Genomic DNA, 21,361 nt, shown 5'->3' on the forward strand with positions numbered 1-21,361 from the left:
TATATATAAGCTATCAGCAAAAGTTAACGCAGATTCAATTATTACATCATTTATGTACAAAGGAAAGCTGTTGGCATAGTCTTTAGGCATATTAAAGCACTTCTGCTTTCTGATTTCTTCCTACTTAATGGATAAAAGAAAACTGAAATTTTTCTTCCTCTAAACAATATTTTACCACACTTGACCAGGATTACTCCTTAAAGGCATCACAGAAAGGAAAAGTCTTTATGTCCTGTGGAACACTGAATGACAAAGGCCAAAAATGTGGGTTTGCCAGAAAATACCAGCAAAGTAAATTACCACCTATTTTGATTAAATTGAATATAACATACTTAAAATTCCTTCTCCTTATAATGAATAGAATATTTACTAATATATCCTAAGGCATTAAAACATGCAAACAAATTAGTCCATATTAGACTGGCTATATCATTGGGATAACTATATTTATTTATTTAATTTTATGAGTATGGGTGTTTGGGCTGTATGTATACCTGTGCACCACTTGTGTGTCTACTGTACAAGCAGGTTAGAGAGTTGAATCCCCTAGAACTGGAATTGTAGATAGCTGAGAGGTATTATGTGGGATCTAGGAATTGAGCCTAGGACCTCTAAAAGAACAGTCAATGTTCTTAACTATGGAGCTATTTCTATAGGCCCATAACAAATCTTTTAAACAAAAATATGCAACCCTTTAAAAATAAAAATAGAGCAACTATAAAGTTATAATACTTGAAGTCATTTTTGTAGTTATGTAGTTTTAGCTCACAGTATTCTCTGTTAAAGAAGTCAAGGTTGGGGGCTGGAGAGATGGCTCAGCGGTTAAGAGCACAAACTGTTCTTCCTGAGGTCATGAGTTCAATTCCCAGCAACCACATGGTGGCTCATAACCATCCATCATGAGATCTGGTGCCCTCTTCCGGCATGCAGTACATGAAGGTATAATACTGTATACATAATAAATAAATAAATATTTAAAAAAAAGAAGTCAACGTTGGAAATGTAGTTCTGGTAATTCTATTGTCCATGTGTGAGCCAAGAGGCCTGTTCTAAGTATAACAACAAAAACATAAACAAAAATAAAATGTTAATTGAATTATATTAATAGTAAATGTAAGTGGTGCTATAAAAATTGTGATGGCTGGGCTGAAGAAACAGCTCAGAGGTTAAGAGCACTGCCTACTATTCCAAAGGTCCTGAGTTCAATTCCCAGCAACCACGTGGTGGCTCACAACCATCTATAATGAGATTTGGTGCCCTCTTCTGGCGTATAGATGTACATGCAGGCAAAACACTGTATACTTAATAACTAAATAAATCTTTTATTTATTTATTTATTTTTCTAAATAAATCTTTTAAAAAATTGTAACGGCTTTTGTTCAGGGCATGGCTCTTCTCTCAATTCCCCACAATACAACCCTATTCTCCAAGGTGAGTATTTCCTTAGAAGCTAAAAAATAATAATTATATAACAGCTGTGTACAAATACAAAAATTACATGAAATGAGGTAAGGGACTAAAAAGTGTTAGGAGAAAAGTAGTGTCTCATTAACCATTCTGAGACTAAAACGCTCAGGTCAGGTTTAATCTCCATTACCTTGCAATTAGATTCACCATCAAGACTGGCTGTAGTGACATAACAGGTTCCATCAGTTGTGCAGGATGACAAAAGAATAAGATCACAGGGAAAGGTTTCATCTGCCTGTACTTCTACTACATCACCCACCTAAAATAGCAGAATAAATACTTTAAATTCTAAACAAAGCATTCAGTATACATCATATTAAAGCTAAAACTGTATTAACAGACATCTACAGACCTGGGGCTTTGAGAGTATCTTAGCATCCTAGATCACATGCAAACAGATGAAACTATTACTGAACATGTGTTCTATGTTCTCTGATATTCCTACCATAGATAGATAGATAGATAGATAGATAGATAGATAGTTACAACTGCCACTTCAAGAATAAAGCAAGAAAATCTGTAGGTTTCAAGTTAGGCAGTTCATGACTAGAACCCTACACATTTTTACTTTGAGCCACAAATATTTCAACATATTTTGTCTGCAATTCTGATTGTTAAGTTCCTTCTTTAGTGTTCAGAAAACCTCAGCTAACTGAGAAAGCATCCGTTTTCCCCATAATTTGGAAGTTGGGAGGCTTTTCTGTAGATCACTTTTCCAAGAATTCATCCATCAGACTAATGTTAATATAGCAATAATGATCTCTTATCAACAAGAGAGGTAAAGAGAAGCAGATGATTATGACAGTAGGCAAGTACATTAAGAGAAGTCAAAGCCCATCACATAGTCCTGGATATGCTAACTGAATGCTCAACTAATACATAAAGTTCTTTTATTTTATAGTATGATTTATAAGATTATGGTGAGGATTTTAGACCCATTCAAATGGAAAAATGTTTTTTCATTAATATAAGTATCTAAGAGTACCAGAATTAACAATTATAATTAAATTCATTTTATTTCTTAGATGTTTCCTTTCTGAGGTACGTAATACTTATTTATGATAAAACCATAGTTATACTCAAATACACAGAGGAAATATCACAATGGGCTAGGCCAGGCAGGCTAAGGAATTAAGGCTTCATTCTGAAGCCAAAAGAGACCACAACTGTAAAGGAAGAGAATGTCCCAATCAACTCATTCGTTCTGCTTCTATTTACCATTTAAAAAAAACTTAAAATGTGTTTATTATTTTTTTTTATTTTTTGTTGTTTGTTTTTTTTCTTTTTTTTTTTTTAATTTATTCTTGTTACATCTCAATGTTTATCCCATCCCTTGTATCCTCCCATTCCCCCCCCCCATTTTCCCATTATTCCCCTCCCCTATGACTGTTCCTGAGGGGGATTACCTCCCCCTGTATATGCTCATAGGGTATCAGGTCTCTTCTTGGCAACCTGCTGTCCTTCCTCTGAGTGCCACCAGGTCTCCCCCTCCAGGGGACATGGTCAAATGTGAGGCACCAGAGTACGTGAGAAAGTCATATCCCACTCTCCACTCAAGTGTGGATACTGTTCTGACCATTGGCTGGCTCTGGGTAGGGGTTTAAAGTTTAGTGCCTGTATTGTCCTTGGCTGGTGCCTTAGTTTGAGCGGGACCCCTGGGCCCAAATTTGCCTATCATAATGTTCTACTTGTAGGTTTCTAGGACCCTCTGGATCCTTTTATTTTGCTATTCTCCCATGCGTCTCTCATTTAGAGTCCCAATAGGATGTCCTCTGCTCTGTCCCAGTTTCCTGGTAAGTGAAGGCTTTCGTGGGATTAAAATGTGTTTAAATGTTTTCCCTACATATATGTAAGTGCACTGCATGCATGCCTAGTGATTGTGAAGACCAGAAAAGGGTGCTAGAACATTTGAAATAAAGTTAAGGATAGTTGTGATGAGGCAAGTGGATGCTAGGAACCAAACCTAGGTCCTTTGCAAGAGCAGCAATTGCTCTTAACCTCTGAACCATCTCTCCAGTTCTTCTATCATTGTAAAATGGAGCTGGCAAGATGGCTCAGCAGGTAAAGGCACTTGCTGCCAAGCCTGATGACCTCAGTACAATCTCCAGAACCCACGTGGTAAAAGAGAACTGACACCCACAAGATTTCCTTGATCTCTATAGATGGAGACTATGACATGCATGTGTACCACATACATATGCACACAAATAAGTAACATGTAAAATAAAAAATAATAATAAATAAATTTCTGCCTCTCTTCCACAGGAACTTATTGTCCTTTGTCTTGTATAATTAGCCCTCAGATTTTATATAACTTTATATATTTTTATATAAATCATATATATATAAAATCTCATACAATAGATTATTTGTTTTGCCTGCATTGATGGCTACAAAAAGCATGTGTGCAGTGTCCTCAAGCCAGAATAGGGCATTAAATACCATGGCCGGAGTTATAGATGGTTGTGAGCTACCATGTGAGTGATAAAAATCAAACTTGGGTCCTCTGGAAGAGCAGCCAGTGCTCTTAACCATTGTGCAACCTCTCCAGTCCCAGATGATCTATGTCATAACACCAAGGGAACATGTGAGGGAAAGTGACTATCATAAAAGTCTGTAGAGGAATTTTAATTCAGAACATGGCTGCTGTGGCAAGAAATCATATCCAAAGGTCTGTGTGATCTCACTGGAATGCAGACATGCTGGGTGCTAATGGCACAAGCCTTTAATCCCAGGAGACAGAGGCAAGCAGATCTCTGAGTTCAAGGCCGACCAAGTTTCAGGTAAAGAGAAGCTTAGATCCAGACATGGTAGTATATATCTTTAATCCCAAACAATGAAGGTATAAAAGTTTGTAGAAGGAAGCACCAATGTTTGAAAGTGATGTGTAATTGAATGGCAAAAAAGGTGACAGAGGAAGATTTGAAAAAATAGGATATGCCCAACTCTCATGAGAAGAGAAAAATGAAAAGGGATACTACTTAAGGGAGCAGAACAGAGAATGAGGGAGAAGAGGCAGTTTTAAAAAGAGGTTGAAAAGAGAACAAGCTACACACAGGTGAAGACAGAATGAACAAGAGAATAAAAATGAGCTAGAAGACTAGAATATACTGTCAAAGTTAGTATGAGACCAACCAGAATAATTTAGTCAGAAACTAAGAGAAGTTAGTTTGAATCAGGCAGCTGGGAGGAGAGTTTGAGCCAGAACAAGTGAGTTGAACTAGCCAGCCCAGAATTTAGTAAGAACAAGTAAGAGTGAGCTTATTCACCAGTAAGTTTCAGAGGCTGAAAACATTCTAGGCTTAAATAGGTTAAATTTTATGGAGGCTAGAAGCTTCCAGAGCTAGGCCTAGATTAGCAGATGGAGAAAGTAATCCTCAGAGATAATTAAATCAGGTGAATAAAAGTTACTTTTATAAAAGTGATTAATAAGAAAACAAACAAACAAACCAGGTAGAACAGTAAAAACTGCATATTCAGTAGGGCTTTATGTATTCTAGGCAAGTGCTCTCCAAATAAACTATAAGCAAGAGATTAAGGGATCACGAATTTACCCAAGCTGTCCTTGAACTTGCTCCGTGTAGGGTACGCAGGCCTCAGCCTCCTGAGAAGCTGGATTACACTAGGACCAGCAACAATTAGAATTTTAAGTAATTTTTTTTAATTTTAACTAACTTATTGTGCATGTGTGATGTGTGTGAGCACATGGACCACAGTATTTGACCACAGTGAGTATTTGGAGGTCAGATAAAATCTTGTAGGAGTCAGATCTCTTCTTTTACCACGCAGGTCCTCAATGAACTTGGTAGCAGATGTCTTTACTCACTGAGCCATTTCAGTGGCCCTTCAAGGAATTCTTAAGGACTAGGTATAAGCTAATGACAGTTTAGAATATCTACAAGCTTGAGGGTTAAGAGTGGAGCTCTTCTCAGCTCTTCTCCACAGGTTCCAACTGTGCTCATGAGAAAGCATGAACATGTAAAAGGACCATTCTTACTGATAGAGCCACAAGAGTGATCAGCTGCTATGGCTTCACAGGCACAAGGCATGCCAGTATCATGGACTCCTCTCATAGGCAGCAAAAAGCTTGTTTACATCTAGCACAAAGGCAGGGGAAGCAGTAGAAGAAAGAAAATGCAACGTGCTGCATGAGATGAGATAGGAAGCCCATTTATATCAAAGATCTGACTACCACGAGAGATAGGACTAGATAACTTGAAAACTATGTTATAGCTCGGGTGCATAGGGCTTGGCTAACATTGAGATTGGTACAGGAAGACAAATAAGTTATTCTGTTCCTATCTTGTATCTCATGATGACTAACAAGTAAAAACAGCAGTATACTATGAGAGGGAAGCAAGGGAAAGAGATATCTACTGCTAGTCAGGCATCTAGAATATGTTAAAGGAAGATGGTGGAAAAATTACATTAGGAAAAACACTTCAGCACCCCAGGCCCAGCATAAAATTCAGGATAGCTGCAATCTTTCAAAAGAGTTTAAAGTTCAGTAGTGTAGTAAAAGTAATAATTACAATAAAAGAAACAATGGCAGCCCAACTCCTGCCTAGACTGACCCAAATACCTAACACTAAAGGTCTGACAGAAACAGAAGCCCTTTTCAGAAAACATACACTAACTAATCACCATATAAAGATACTACGTCCAATGAAGTTAAGAACTTATATCTACATAAAAACTTATACTTAAATGTTTGTAGCAACTTTATTCAAAATTGACAAGATTTGGAAGCAGTGAAATATATTCACTCTGTAGGAGGTAGATAATCAAGTAAAATGATATATTCAGAGAAATTAATATTATTCATCACTACAAAGAAATGAACTAGCAAGCCATGAAAAGACATGGAGGAAACTCAAATGTGTACTAAATGAAAGAAGTCAATCTTCTGAAAAATGGCTATATATGGTATGGTTTCCATAATATAATATTCTGGAAAATGCAAAAAAAACAACTCCAAAACAAACAAACAAACAAAAAACCATGTAGTAGTAAAAGGACCAGTGATCTCAGAGACTAAGGGGGGATGAGGAATAATGAAGCAGAACACAGACTGTTAGGGACAGTGAAATTATCCTGCATGTTATAATGTTAAATACATGTCAAATCTCATAGAATGCCTAGCATTAAAGAGTGAATGCTAACATAAACAAATCTTTATGTGCTAAAGGAGGTTTATTGACATTCATAATAGAAAAGGGTGCTTGTGTGGTACAGCATTGACTATATAGCTATACTTTCTGTTAAACTTTGCTGGGAACAAAAACCTGTTCTGAACAGCAAGGTTTACTGCTTTAAAAACACTATTTGGCAATGAAAAATGTTTGATGTGGTCAAATCTAGATGTCATTTAGTAGAAGTAAGCAATGATTAATTTGAAGAAAAAAAAAAAAAAAAGAATAGCACCATGCCCTGAATATATAAAGAGTACACCCTCTAGGCAAAACCAGTTTTGTAGCTCATTAAAAATTATCGTAACACTAGTAATTCTGAACCCAGGCATGAACCCCAAAGAATTGAAAACTGATACTGAAACAAAAACTTGTCCTTGAATGTTCTTAGCCACAATATCTTTAGCAGCCCCAACTGAAACATTAGCTAGTGAATAAAGAAAATGTGGTATACAAATAGAATATATTATCATCCAGCCATCAGAAGGAATGAATTATTGACACACACTACAACACAAATAGATTTTAAAATATTCTAAAAGATAGCAAACATGAAACTCATGCAGTGTATTATTTCATTCATATAAAATATTAAAACTGTAAATTCACTGAGAAACAAAAGTTAGTGCTGACAAGGCTTGAGTTGAGGAAATAATACACAATGAGTATGGAGTTTCCTTTTATGTTGATATAAATAGTGATGCAGGATACTGATTTGTATACTTTCTTTCTTTGGTGGGGAGCGGTTTGAGACAGTTTCTCTGTGAAGCCTTGGCTGTCCTGGATCTCCTTACATAGACTTGGCTGACCTCGAACTCACAGAGATCCTCCTGCCTCTGCCTCCAGAGTACTGGGATTAAAGGCGTGTGCTGCTGCTGCCGCCGCTGCTGCCGCCACCACCACCAGGACACTGATTTGTATACTTTCAAGTATGCATTTTTACCATGCATGACTGCAGTTATCCTGAGCAGGGGCTGGTGAAATGACTTGATTCTGAAGCACAGATCTCATGCCAAAAGGAGAGAACTGACTCCAGAAAGTTGTCCTCTGAACCACACACATGCTATGACGCACATATAGACACACAAATAAACACACACACACACACACACCAGTAAGAAGAGTGATTTTAAAGAGTGATCTAGTAAAATAGTACCTTGATTTTTTCACTTTCTTTTCTCACTCGCTTTGCATTTTCAATAATATAAACGGTGCTTTTGTTAACTTCATTATCAGCTCTGTGTCTAAGCCAATCTTCATAACCCTATAACGATAACAATATAACTTTATAATGTTAATTTCAATATAGAATGCCACAGATACAACGATGAACATATTATTAGAAAAGTTGATGCACATTTTAAATATATTCTTTAGGCAAACAGCTTTTTTTGTACTGTAAGGTTCCTTAATTCTTCAGATGTACATTAAGGACAACACAGGCATTAGAGCCATAACACTCTTCATTATGAAGAACTATGATTTATTCCTGTAGTGCTCTAATGAATGCCTGTGTTGTCCTCAATATCTGTGAATAATTAAAGAATGTAATAATTACTTCTACTTTGTTGGAAATATTTATTTACTTTTATTTTATGTGTATCGGATTTTTGCCTTCATGTACCATATGTGTGCAGTGCCTGGGAAGCAAGAAAAGGATGTCAGATCTTCTGGAACTAGAGTCACAGATGCTTGTGAGCCATCATGTGGGATCTGGGGCTAGAACCTGGGTCCTCTGCAAGAGCACTCAGTGCTCTTAAACACTGAGTCGTATCTCCACTACCTCTTTCTTTTAATTTAAAAAATAAATGTTTTGACTTATTTTCTGATAAACCTAATGACTTAGAAATGTAATTCTTTTTATGCAGAAAGTAGGAAAATTTGAAATTGTTTTGCCAGAGAATTTATGTATTATAGAGATAACAATTTTAAAAGTTTTCTACTGACTTGATTAAAGAAAATAGACGGTGGTGTTTGTTTTTAGAATTAAACAATAATCACAGAAATATTTAATGGTTCGCTTTCCTTTAGGCTTTTCATGTGGAATAGATTTATGCTAAAAGAGCAAAGGTAACAGGATGTTCATATGAACATGACTTCCTCTCTTTTATATCCAATCATTTTCCCTAATTGTAATAATATCTGCTCCTTTTCAAATGTATCTGTTTGGGAAAAAAATATATTCATCACTTTTTTCTCATTCCTATTCTGTCCCTCTTTATGAAAATACTAGGCTATCATTTTATTGGGTACATTCTCTGATACTGATAAGAAAAGAAGGATATAACATGAACTAGTACTGGGAGTAGTAGACTGAATCCGTACAGCCCTTTGAAAATCATGCATGCAGGGCTGGAGAGATGGCTCAGCAGTTAAGAGCACTGGCTGCTCTTCCAAAGGTCCTGAGTTCAATTCCCAGCAACCACATGGTGGCTCACAGCCATCTATAATGAGATCTGGTGCCCTCTTCTGGCCTGCAGGTGCACATGCAGGTAAAACACTGTAAAATAAATAAATAAATAAATAAATCTTAAAAAATAAAATGATGCACGCTACTCATAGAACTAAAAATTTATTATAAGAAAAATAATTTTAACAGCCAAAGGAAAAGAACATTCCAAGTCTTTATTTAGCAATGAAATATATGATAAAATATTTATTCAATTCCTGGTAGACAAGAGAGAAGATCAGATAACCCCAGGAGGAAAGGTAACCCTGTTCCCTCAGTTTACAAGTTTCCTTTAAGGTTCTTTCAGAAAGCATGTTGGTTAATAAGTACTAGCGAAAAATGTGTCTGCAAATAAACAGATCCTGTGGTCTGTCCCTATATAGCTAACACACCCTTCACTTAAGATTTTCTATTTAAGTTTTCAATTTTATTTGGACAATTTTAAAGGGACTAAAACACAAAATGCTCAAAATACTTCAAAGACAACGACATCATAATTTGGTGGCAGTTTACCAGCTCTGACATGAAAGAGAGATAAAGCCTCCCCAATCATTATCCTCTTTGACACTAGATAAGTTCAAGAATTTGTGGGTTTTTTTTTTACTTTTTATTTATTCTTTATGAAATTCACATCATGCAACCCAATCCTGATCATCTCCCTGTCCCCTCATAACCATCCTTTGCACTGGCAACCTTCCGCCCAAAATAAAAACAGACAAACAACAAACAACAAAGTATCTTATCATGGGAGCTATAGTATGTTGGAATGTATCTCACAGTCTATCCCCTCTGTCCACCTATCTTCACTTGTAAATGTTTATTGCAAAGAGTGGTTGGTCTGTTTTGAGATTTCTGGCTCTGTGACACCATCAATATTGGATCCTCATTGGGACCCCTCCTGGGTATTCTGTTGCTTCCCTGTGTCATGGAGATCCTGCAGCTTTGGATCAGCAGGACTGGCCCTTTCATGCATACCAACTGTTCTCAGTTGATATAGATTTTGGGGTGGGCCAGCACTGCACCAGCTCTCTTTTTTCCAAATGCCAGCAGGGTGAGCTCCCAAGTGTTGCAGCCTAGGAGAGGCTGGGCCAGCTCTCCTCCTCTCACATTCTCTGGGCTGTTTCACCTGTGATTTCACCAGCAGGGCTAGCTCCACTGTGTTGCCCAAGTGAAGAGCAAGGCTTGCTTTCCTGAGTGCTACAACCAATTAGGGACAGGGCTCTGGGCCACCTCTCCTGACTACCAACTACTCCAGGTAGCAAGGGTGGGTGGGGAGAGCATCACCTTCAACACCTCATGAAAAACAAGTGTAAAATGATAATTAATATGGATATAAATGCATAAAATTACAGTGGCAGCAGTTTATCTTTAGTCAGCTCTCTACCCAAATAACAACACAGGGAAACTATGATTTATTTAATGAGCCTTGAGCAATTCTTACTTGATCCTAAACCCCCAAGACAGTTTAGCTTCCTCCCAGCCAAAATCCTCATATTTGCAATACTTGTGTGGCCCCAATTCTCCTCTCCCGATTCTTCTTGGACCTATCCTCATAGCCCAATTCCTCTTTCTCCTCCTCTCGCTGGACCCAGATGTCCCACCCTATTCTCTCTATAGCTCAGTATTGGCTAGTTGGTTTTTATTGGCAAGGTGGAAAACAAATGGTGAGCATGTTAACAGAAACTTGAGACAGTAGATACTTAGAATAAACAGAATAAATCTATGTCTTGGATTGAAATCAGACAGTGGGATAAAGAAATCAGCATTTGAATATTACAAGGGTAAACTATACATAGTGCACAATTACATTTTGCCAACATTTGGCCAGCTCTCCTGTGCTCTCTCCATTCAGGCCAGCTCACCTAAAATTATTTCTTTGTTTGTTTGACTGCATGTATGCCTGTACGAGAGTGTCAGGGCCTCTGGAACTGAAGTTACAAACAATTTTGAGCTGCCATGTAGGTGTTGAGAAGTGAACCCCAGTCCTTTGGAAGAGCAGCCAGTGTTCTTAACATATGGCCATCTCTCCAGTCCCAATTATTTGTGTTCTTAAGTTCTGTGCTATAGGTAATAATCAACTAAAATTCACTGGAATGAGAAATTTTAAGACATATCACATTAGAATATCTAATGAACAGTAAAATCCCAGTTCTCATTCCCCTACTGCGCTGAACTTTCTACTGTCCTTTCTATTACACTTACACCACATCACATTGTCAGAGGTTGCTCTGATGTATTTTGATTCTAATTACTGCTTGCTGTCTCTGTCCCACCTGTACCTTGCCTAAGAGCCTAACCTGTTTGACCAATAAAAGGCCATCACACCTGGGTAGGGCAAATGGGACAGGTGTGGCTAAGGTTCCAGGGCTTGGGGAGACAGAGAGAATCTTGGGAGGAGGAGCGACTGGAAGAGAGGAGATCAGAAGGAGGCTGTGCCATCATGGGTTAGGTGGAAGAGAAGCACATGGCTGGCACGGATAGAGATTTGGTCCAGATGAAAAACATTAGCAAGTATTTGGGATTATGGATGGAAGGTAGCTTGACAGAAATTACTAGAAGCAGATGGCATGGGATTGGGACATGTATCCCATACCTGCCTCACTATGGGAAGTAGTTTAGGGGATTAATATCTGCCCTGCCCCAGGTTAACTAAAGCATACTTAAAAATATAACAGGTGTCTGTGCTTTGATTGATTGCTAGCAAGTTAGAAAATACTGCTGTAATAACAATTATAGGCCTAATAATAAACATTATTAGGCCATACTGGTAAATTAACTACAACATCACATACAAACAGATATTGAGGAGAAAAAAAATTAATATGTCATTAGCAGTTTAATGGGTTTTCAGTGAGAACCAGATATAAACTAAATCCATCAAAGTTACTATAACATATAAATATGAAAAAGAGCATTTATAAGAAAACTCAAAATAGCTTGCATTAAAGGACAGGCATAGTTTAAGTAAGAAATGTACCTGCTTAATTGCTGTAACAGTTATAACGAAGAAAAGTGGAAGTCCACTGGTAACTGGGCTTGTTGGTGTGTCTACTGTGACCTAGGTAAAGAAATTAAATTGAAATAAAATTAGCTATTAGCTCATATGTAGCATTTACATGTTGCAAATATTTTGGACAAAATACATTCTGCTAGTGAGATGAATATTAACTCTAATTACAACAAAAACAACCTACATAACAGCACTAATTTTTACCCCAGCTTTGATGATCACCTTTACAACAATACACACATTGGTTTACCAGCTAATGCTTGAAAAGCATTCTGCCAGCCCCTGTACTGTTACCATCCAGACGCTACAGAGATCTTGCTTAAACAAGATGGAGAGAAGTCTTTGCCTTCACATAGCTGAAAGCTTACAAGGAAAAAAAGGTACTAAAACCAGTGTGTAGATGCTAAGATCTATGGGGTAGTTAGGAGTTAACTAGCTCAAAGGAAGTTTTCCAGTGGACAATATACACAAAGTCTCTCTTCTAAAAGGGAAAGTGACATGTGTTCAAGAAAAAAAAAAAAAAAAAAAAAACAGTGCCCCAAAAATGTGGTGTGAGATAGCGCTGGAAAGGTAGGCATGAGTCAAACTGTGCAGAGAAAGCTGTTGGCTATTGTTTATTCATTCCACAGTGGGAAATCTTTGAAGATTTTACACAAGGAAAGGTAACATGAAATTTTACACTCAATGGTTTGTAAAAGATAGACTGGAAGAGAGTAAGAATGGAAACCAGGAGTCTACTCGGGGGGCTACTGCTCTAATCCAAGTGAAAGATGATGGCTTGGATCAGGGTAGAAATAGGAGTTGTGGAAAGAAGTATTGAAGATATTCAGGAAGAAAAAATGACAGGGCTGGTTAAGTAATGGGCTTTAACTATTGATGGCAGATGTCTTGCAAGTGTTTGGTTAACATGCCTGGGTGAATGTGTCTTTACAAAAATAAGAAATAGGGTTGGAGAGATGGCTCAGAGGTTAAGAGCACTGCCTGCTTTTCCAAAGGTCCTGAGTTCAAGTCCCAGCAACCACATGGTGGCTCCCAACCATCTATAATGAGATCTGGTGCCCTCTTCTGGAGTGCAGTTGTATGTGCAGGCAAAACACTGTCTGTGTATGTATGTATGTATATGTGTGTGTGTGTGTGTGTGTGTGTGTGTGTGTGTGTGTGTGTGTGTGTGTGTGATCTTTAAAAAAAAAAAGAAACATGGAAGGAGTAAAATTTGTGTGTGTGTGAGAGAGGGGGGCGGTGGTTGTGGCTACAATCTCTCTTTTACATCTCACTATCATCTCCAAACTCCACCCAGGCCTATCCTTGACACAAAGAAGTATACACATAAGACTTTTACAAGGCAACTGTTCTTTATGCAACCTCATCTCTATCCCTGAGATATGTAGCACAGAGTGCTTCTTCTAAACGTTCTAAGATCAGTCCAACTATCATGTACTTTTAAAGTCTTTTCAAGCTCTTCTTGTGTTAAGAAATTTTTTGTAACTTTCACTGAATAGTCTTAGTAGTTTGCTGAATCTTTAATGAGTTTTACTATATTAAACTAAGTGAATACCTGACTCTTCACAACTTTAATATAAATTCCTGATGGGCAGAGAAAATTTTGATATTTTGTTTTGATATCCAGTGTGTGTACAACACACGGTAAGCAGTCCGCATATATTTTTGCTTAAATAAATGTAATTAAATACACAGTTTAATAAACTGAATGACTGATGCAAACAGAATTCATGGTGTAGTTTATGTTTCTAATACATCTGACCATGGATAGAAGAATGTCTTTCTAAACATTTCATCATTCACTACTGACACTGACTCTTATTTGTATTCTGTCCCAAACTGGTTTTAAGGAGAAGGCCTAAAATTGAGTTATAGTAACATTTAGTCAAAGCCTCAGAGTATACAAACAAAAGCACTCAACATCAACAAAGCATTTGAGTAATTTCAGAGGCATTTTTCTGCTTCATTTAAAATGATGAGGAGTATCATTAAAATAGTAAGTGAAGGAAAAATTAAAGATGTAAGATAAGAATTAAAATGACTAAAATTTAAAGTATAAAACAATAGAAAGAACAATGAGAAGCAAATTGATTTACTAAACTTTCAAACTTCCAGGAAGTAAATGAATATAAGACACAGAGACAGGAGTAATAAGGAAGAAAAGAGTAAGTGTTCAAGTAAACTAAAACATGTTTAACAAAGTAAAACTGTTAAACTATTTTTAATTTTTGATATACACCAAATCATTAGCTTATTATACAATGTACAATCTAAGACAAATATATAAAATCTGTAAAAAAAAATTAAGGTACAAATAATATAGAATCTTAATACGTTTTCTAATATACCTTTAGAAACCTGTATCATACAATTTTTGAAGTACAATTATATTTCTACTTAAAAATAATAATCAAATATATATGTATTATTTTAATAATTAGAGAAAGCAGTTTATTTCGGTTATGAGAACAAAAAACAGAGAGGAATCATGGGAACTGGGGCCATCATAGTTATAGTTTTTAACTGAGTGTATTTTCTTGTTTCTGTTACAAATACTGTTGTTCTTTTTTTAACATACTTCTTTTTGAGGTAAGTGAGAGTGGCATAGTTTTTGGTTGGTGTATTGGTCTTGTGCTACTTGCTACCCAGTACAGTACAGCAATTGGATGAAATTCACTGGATTTATGCATCTGGTTTTATGTATTTCATTCATATCTGACTAATAAATTCTAACATTCACATAAGCACATATTTATATTATGTTTTAATATTTTATTTTTTAAAGAATTATACCATGTTAATTTAACATTTAGAATTCACTTATTACATTTTTGCTTGTTTTTAAGTATTTTCATTCTCAAGGTTGCTACAAAAATAACAGAAATTGAACTCATGGTAGAATTCAGTTTTAAGAAAATTTCAACTTTCCATGATATGGAATTGAAGTGGAATGGTTAGAAATACAGAGAGATGGATTTTTGTTCAATATAACCTGAAAGAATTACCTACAAGTAAAATTGGCCTCTCCAGTCCACACAAAAATCCTGCTAAGGCTAACATGCCCATTTCAGAGACAGGAGAGACTAGATGCAATGAATTCAAGTTGTCAGTGTTGTAGAGCTTCAAGAATAGGAGTTATTGATCCAGTCTTGAGCTTTCTCATCCTGTCTATAAAGCCAAACAGTTAAAGAATACCATTCATAAACAAACACTAAATGTATCAATAACAAATGCATGAATGAACCACATGATATATAAAACACTGATGATAAACTTTATGGAGTTTTCCACAAAAATTTAGTTAACACTGCCATGCATCCTCTTGAAAAGCAAACTTTCACTGTTGAACAAGTGAATCTATACAACAAGCTCAAATTTCTTAAATAATATTACAGCTATGAAAGTGCTAAGATGATATTATTTTAATGGGTAAAAAGTCACAGGACAACTTAAGACTACAAATTGTTTTAAACAACCAATTTTCTCCATGTTGAAGTAGTAGTTCATGGAGTTCTTACCTGTACAAGAAAAATGATGAGAAAATAAAAATTTGCGATTCTTCTAAACTGTTCAAATAAATTCTTAGGGAGGAAATTCCAAAGTGTATACTATAAAAGACAGAACCAAAAACATTATTAAAAAAGAAACTTGAAAAATTGTACTTATGATATAAACTAGTACTTAGCATATCCAACAATTCAAAACATACACCACACGTTATAGCAGCATATATTTAGAAGCATAGAATACAAATTTTTTTCAGAAGTGAAGCTTCATTGAGAATTTTACTGGCCATTTAGTCCTACATGTTACATTTTTCTAACCCAAACTAAAACAGATTCTTTCCTATAGGCTCTCATATCATACTACATATGATAGCATTCATTACTATAAAAACATTAATTACCCTTTTCCTGAAAACATTGTAAACCCTTTGTTTACCAATAAAGAGTTCCAATCATCTTATCTTCTCCACTTTACAAAACCTTTCTACAAATGTTTTAATCTCTCAACCTGACTTGGTAAAACTTGTTTGCAGAATTGTAACCCCTTTATTTAAATGAGCCCAGCCCAACCAATGGGAAAAAGACACAGTCACCATCTGCATTAGAAGAAAAGCCAAGTGAACATACTGTCCTCGTGTTCTTGTTCTACTTTTGTGAGTAGCTTATCTTTCTGGTCAAGAGTAAGGTTTTACTTTGTTAAGACACTTTATAGTGATTGTCTCCTTTTTTTTAAGATCCTAAATTTATTTTTAACAATTACTATAAGTTGTAAATGTGTCTGTGTTTTTAAAAAGGGTTCTACCTTATGGGCACTTACTTTTATGGAGGTAGCTTGTTTAATTTTCTTCCTTAATATTCTTCCTAACAATTCCTGGTAGTATCGATAAAAAAAAAAAAAAAAAAAAAAAACTATGTGGACGAATGAATGAGCATATTAGTTCTCTTGCCTTGAGCTGATCCCTGGAGTTCAAATCATTGTCTCCATCAGTACCACCTATCTTCATGTACATCTGAGAATGTGTAGACAGTTAAAAGGCATACACACAATCTGAGTGCATATACACATGTAATTTTTTATTAGTGCCTTAAGTTCAATGACTGAGCCATTTAAAATTTAACAGAAGTAGGACATATCATAATATAGAAGACTTGAAACCACAATGAAAAAAATCCTTTTAAGGGGCTGGAGAGATGGCTCAGAGGTTAAGAACACTGGCTGCTCATCCAAAGGTCCTAAGTTCAGTTCCCAGCAACCTCACGGTGGCTCACAACCATCTATATGAGATCTGGTGCCCTCTTCTGGCCTACAGGTGTACATGCAGGCAGAACACTATATATATAATAAATAAATAGTTTTTTTTTTTAATCTTTTAAGGCAGAAGGCTAAAATTATACTTGGGAAGTCTGTATTCCAATCATTTGCATGTCATGATAATATATCTACTAATATAACAACTAGAAAGCCAAAGTGTTAGAACATGACAGGGTATATGAAAAATTAGTGCTAATAGCTTTAAAACTTTAAATTTTTTATTTTAAACAATTTTATGTATTTATTTTGTGGGTGGGAGGGGTGAATGTGCTACGGTATGGATATGGAGGTTAGATTATAATTTTGTGGCATAAATATTCTCCTTCCAAACCTTCATGTGGGTCCCAGGTATCAAACTTGGGTTGTTAGACTTACATGGCAAGCCCCTTTATATCTGGGCCATTTTGTTGGCCCTAAAACCTCCTTTAAACAAGGCTTAGGAGCTCTCAAGATTTAGAGAACCTCAAGAGAAAAAAGACAAGTGGAAGTAAATAGCTACAGGACAACTAAGGTTTAGGTGTGTTTAGGTGTGTGTGTGTGTGTGAGTGTGTGTGTGTGTGTGTGTGTGTATGTATGTATGTATGTATGTATGTATGTATGTATTGACACAGAGCTAAAGTCACCTGGTAAGAAGTGGTCCTGTGATGTATACTAAAGCAAACTGAGTAAAGCCAGGTGTAACAAGCCAGTAAGCAGCACTCCTCCAAGGTTTTGAGTTTCTACCTTGACTTCCATCCATGATGATAAACTGCAAGGTGAAGTAAATTATTTCCTCCCCAAATTGCTTTGGTGATGGTGTTTTAATACAGTAATAAAAAGAAACTAAGATAACAAATAATAATTAACTGAAGATTATTTCTTAGGTTCAAAATAGGTACCTCTCAGAAAAGATCAGAGTGGTGGGAGATGCTCACTTATAAAATTAATAAATTATTTTTAAAAAGCAATGCACAAATGTCAGGAACACCTTAAAGTCCAGCACTGAGGGACAGAGGCAGGCATATTTCTATGCGTTTCCAGTTTGCTTGCACTACATAATGAGGCTCTGCCACAAACCAACCAACCAACTTAAAGTGCTGAGTATGGATGTGTATTATTTAGGAGAAAGAATCCACACATTTTTCATGATACTCTCAGAGTGGCTGGTGATAAAAGAGGATAAGCACTTTAAACCATTGATATAGTCACTTTGAAAACCAATATAATCCAAAACCAGCATTTAACTGCCCCATCAATTTCAAGTATATAAATAAGTAAAATATAAACTCCAATAAACTGCTAACAGCCAGAACTTCTGGGACACTGACCCTCTGTTCTCAAACTGAACATTTTTTTAATTAAACAAATAAGCATAAGGCCACTTGAAGTCCTTAATAGAGGTAGTACTAACAGATCAAAGGAAACCTTTTTTTGGATCTCGTCCTGTTAAGACTGCTGTTTTGCAGTGCTACTGACTCAAATCAGAGCTTTACAATGATATACCACTACCAGTATCACTAAAGTACATACACTCCTTGCCCTACTACTGTGTTACTTTACCAGTTTAACTTCTTTCCTTAAGAACTTTGGTTAGTCCTTTCATTGGAAACTACTCCTATTTTCTCCATGGGGCATGAGCTAAGACCTCGGGGTATCATAACTTCCCTTACCATAAGCGCTTGGCATGGTATTTGGCAAGAAACATGAGAATGTTTGTTTTGAGCAAGGGTCTCATACTACAGCTCAGGTTAATCTGAGGGCAATCCTGCTTTGGCCTACCAAGTCTTAGAACTACACTTGTTAAGCCACCACTGAGTTATTTAAAGCAAAACATCCTGAGTAAAAATTGTGCATTGGCCACTTAAATCACTGATTTAATTAAAAGGTAAATTAAGATACAATCATCTATTTTATATACTAAAACCAATATTTTAGCACAGATTAAGAGAAACCTTTTTAAGGAGTTTTCTAATTAGAAGCAAAATGAAACTATAGGCATATATGAAGTTATTAAGGTTCACTTGCTTATCTAAAAACTGGACTCTCAGACTTGGTCTGCTGCTACAAGCCAAAACTAATGCCAAACATAAGAAGAAAGTGTATTCAGCAGTTGCTTTAAATATAGTAATAAAATGAATTTTCTGTCCTAAGTTCTTGCCTAGAGGACTGAGTAAATGGATCTTTACGCTATTTAAAGAGTAATTTATTATATTTTATGTATTTTGCCCACATGTATGTTTATATACCATGTGTGTGCCTGGTGCCAGTGGAGGCCAGAAGAGGCCTTTGAAGCCCCTGGAACTGGAGTTACGAGGCTCCATGTGGGTGCTAAGAAAAGCAAGGGCAGGCTGGGCGTGGTGGCACACACCTTTAATCCCAGCACTTGGGAGGCAGAGGCAGGTGGATCACTATGAGTTCAAGGCCAGCCTGGTCTACAAAGCGAGTCTAGGATAGCCAAGAGAAATGCTGTCTCAAACAAAACAAAACAAAACAAAAAGAAAGAAAAGAAAAGCAAGTGCTCTTAACTATTGAGCTATTTCTCCAGCCCACCCCATTTATAGTATGTTAATATGGAACTATAAAGTTAAAAGTCAGTCCAAATATTTAAGAACATGTTTAAAACTGTTTCTACACAAAATACTAGCACTGCAAGTATTTATTAGAGTATTTTCATTCATTAAATAATTGGTACATACACACATGCTTTCTAAAACTGATACTATATGAAAAAGTGGTGTTACTGCCTCAAATATTTACCATCTAAATATAATTAAAACCATTTTTCTAACTATCAAATAAATCTCCAAATGCAGAGAAGTTGAAATTACTATGAACTAAGAGTGAATGCTTTGAGCTTTATTTGATTTGTGCCTGGAGTAAGGGGCATAGCATGTTTGATCCCAGGTACCAGGGATGGGAAAGGAAAAGGCTGTTTTTATCTTAAGTCCACCAAGCTTCTCATTTAGCATTAAAAATGCTGATGGGGAGGATAAAGCTCTAGGTGATGTGTTTCTGTATCACACAAGCAAAAAGCAAACAAAGTCAGATGTGGCAACACATTTCTGCAATCTTAATACTTCGAAAGATGAGACAGGAGGATTGCCAGGAGTTCAAGGAGAGCCTGAACTACATAGGCAAGCCAAAATGGACAAAATAACAAAACCTTGTCTAAAACAAACAAACAAACAAAAAATTACAGAGTCATAGGTTAAAAATGAAATAGTAACTATTTAAAAAGTAACTGATAAAGTTACCAGCAGACTAAACTGCACAAAGGACACAACCTTCTCTAACTACTGGAATCATCAGGATGCAATAGAATAATAAAGTAAAATCAATTATCAGTCAGTTCTATACTGGTAACTGTTCACTTTTTAAAATTAATATATTCAACTTACTATCAACTCTCTTTTATGTAGACATTAAATGTAATTTTGAGCTTCATAGTCCACTTTCATTTTCATTACAGAACTTTCATTTTTCACATTGTTCTAGCCACTGTAAATTCTAGTCTCTGAAAAGCAATAGTCACTGACTAAAACTGAATCAGAACTTAGTAAAATTTAAAGGTTATTGTTAATGAATTAGACAAAACTGAAAGAAGTCCTGTAAGTTTTAAGAAATTCCACCACTAATGACTGGTTTTAATCATTTTGTTTGTTTGTTTGTTTGTTAATTGTGTATGTATGCAAGAGTACAGATGTGCCACAGTGCGCATGTGGAGGTCAAGGAACAACTTACGGAAATCAGTACTCTTCTTTATTCCATATAGAAACCAAAATCGTCAGGTTTGGTGGTAGGTGCCTTTACCCACGGAACCATCTTACAGGCCTCAATTCAAGTTATTTTAACTAATGGAAAATTGTAGTGCAATTTTAGACCAAATTCTAATCCAAGATACCAGTTTAACATAAATGAAGTATGTATAGCCCACTGATTCATATTTCACTGAAGAGACACTGGAGCTCACAATTTGTAAAAGAAACTAAAGAACTTAAAAATAATAGCACTGTGCAATTAATGCTCCTTTTGTTAAGGAAAAGAATTTCCAATTTTGTGCCTGCTACAAAATTCTAAGACCTCATTTTTCCCCAAGGAAGTATTTGCTCCTAGAAGCAAAAGGGACACCAATTTTTACATAAATAAAATTTAAAGGTCAACGTGTTTGTCTTTAGTGCTCCCTGTACTTATAACATACATTTCCTAATACACTGACTTTACAGTTGGTTATTTGTAAAGAAAAAGCACCAAAAAAAGCAAGACTTATTTTTATGACAAAGTAGAGAAAACAAAAACATGCACCATCATTATCATTTATTATACTAAGGTTCCGGTATTAACATTCCCTTCTAAACCTGTTATAGTGACTCATGTATATAATATTAGCTTGAGAGGTAGTGGCAACACACACACACACACACACACACACACACACACACACACACACAC

At 36.0% G+C, this 21,361-nt stretch overlaps 1 protein-coding gene across 7 annotated transcripts in view; it reads right to left on the reverse strand.

Annotated features, from left to right (window-relative positions):
• Atp11c (ATPase phospholipid transporting 11C) overlaps positions 1-21,361 on the reverse strand; it is a 168,187-nt gene that overhangs the window by 63,347 nt on the left and 83,479 nt on the right. For all 7 annotated transcript variants that reach the window (XM_051141298.1, XM_051141297.1, XM_051141296.1 and 4 more), the window contains 4 exons: positions 15,634-15,723; positions 12,083-12,163; positions 7,813-7,920; positions 1,598-1,726 (listed from right to left, as the gene is read on the reverse strand). In XM_051141298.1, coding sequence (XP_050997255.1) covers positions 1,598-1,726; positions 7,813-7,920; positions 12,083-12,163; positions 15,634-15,723 — 408 coding nt within the window. The remainder of the gene's footprint in view (positions 1-1,597; positions 1,727-7,812; positions 7,921-12,082; positions 12,164-15,633; positions 15,724-21,361) is intronic.

Source organism: Acomys russatus, chromosome X (genome assembly GCF_903995435.1).
Source record: "Acomys russatus chromosome X, mAcoRus1.1, whole genome shotgun sequence".
NCBI classification, from domain to species: Eukaryota; Metazoa; Chordata; class Mammalia; order Rodentia; family Muridae; genus Acomys; species Acomys russatus.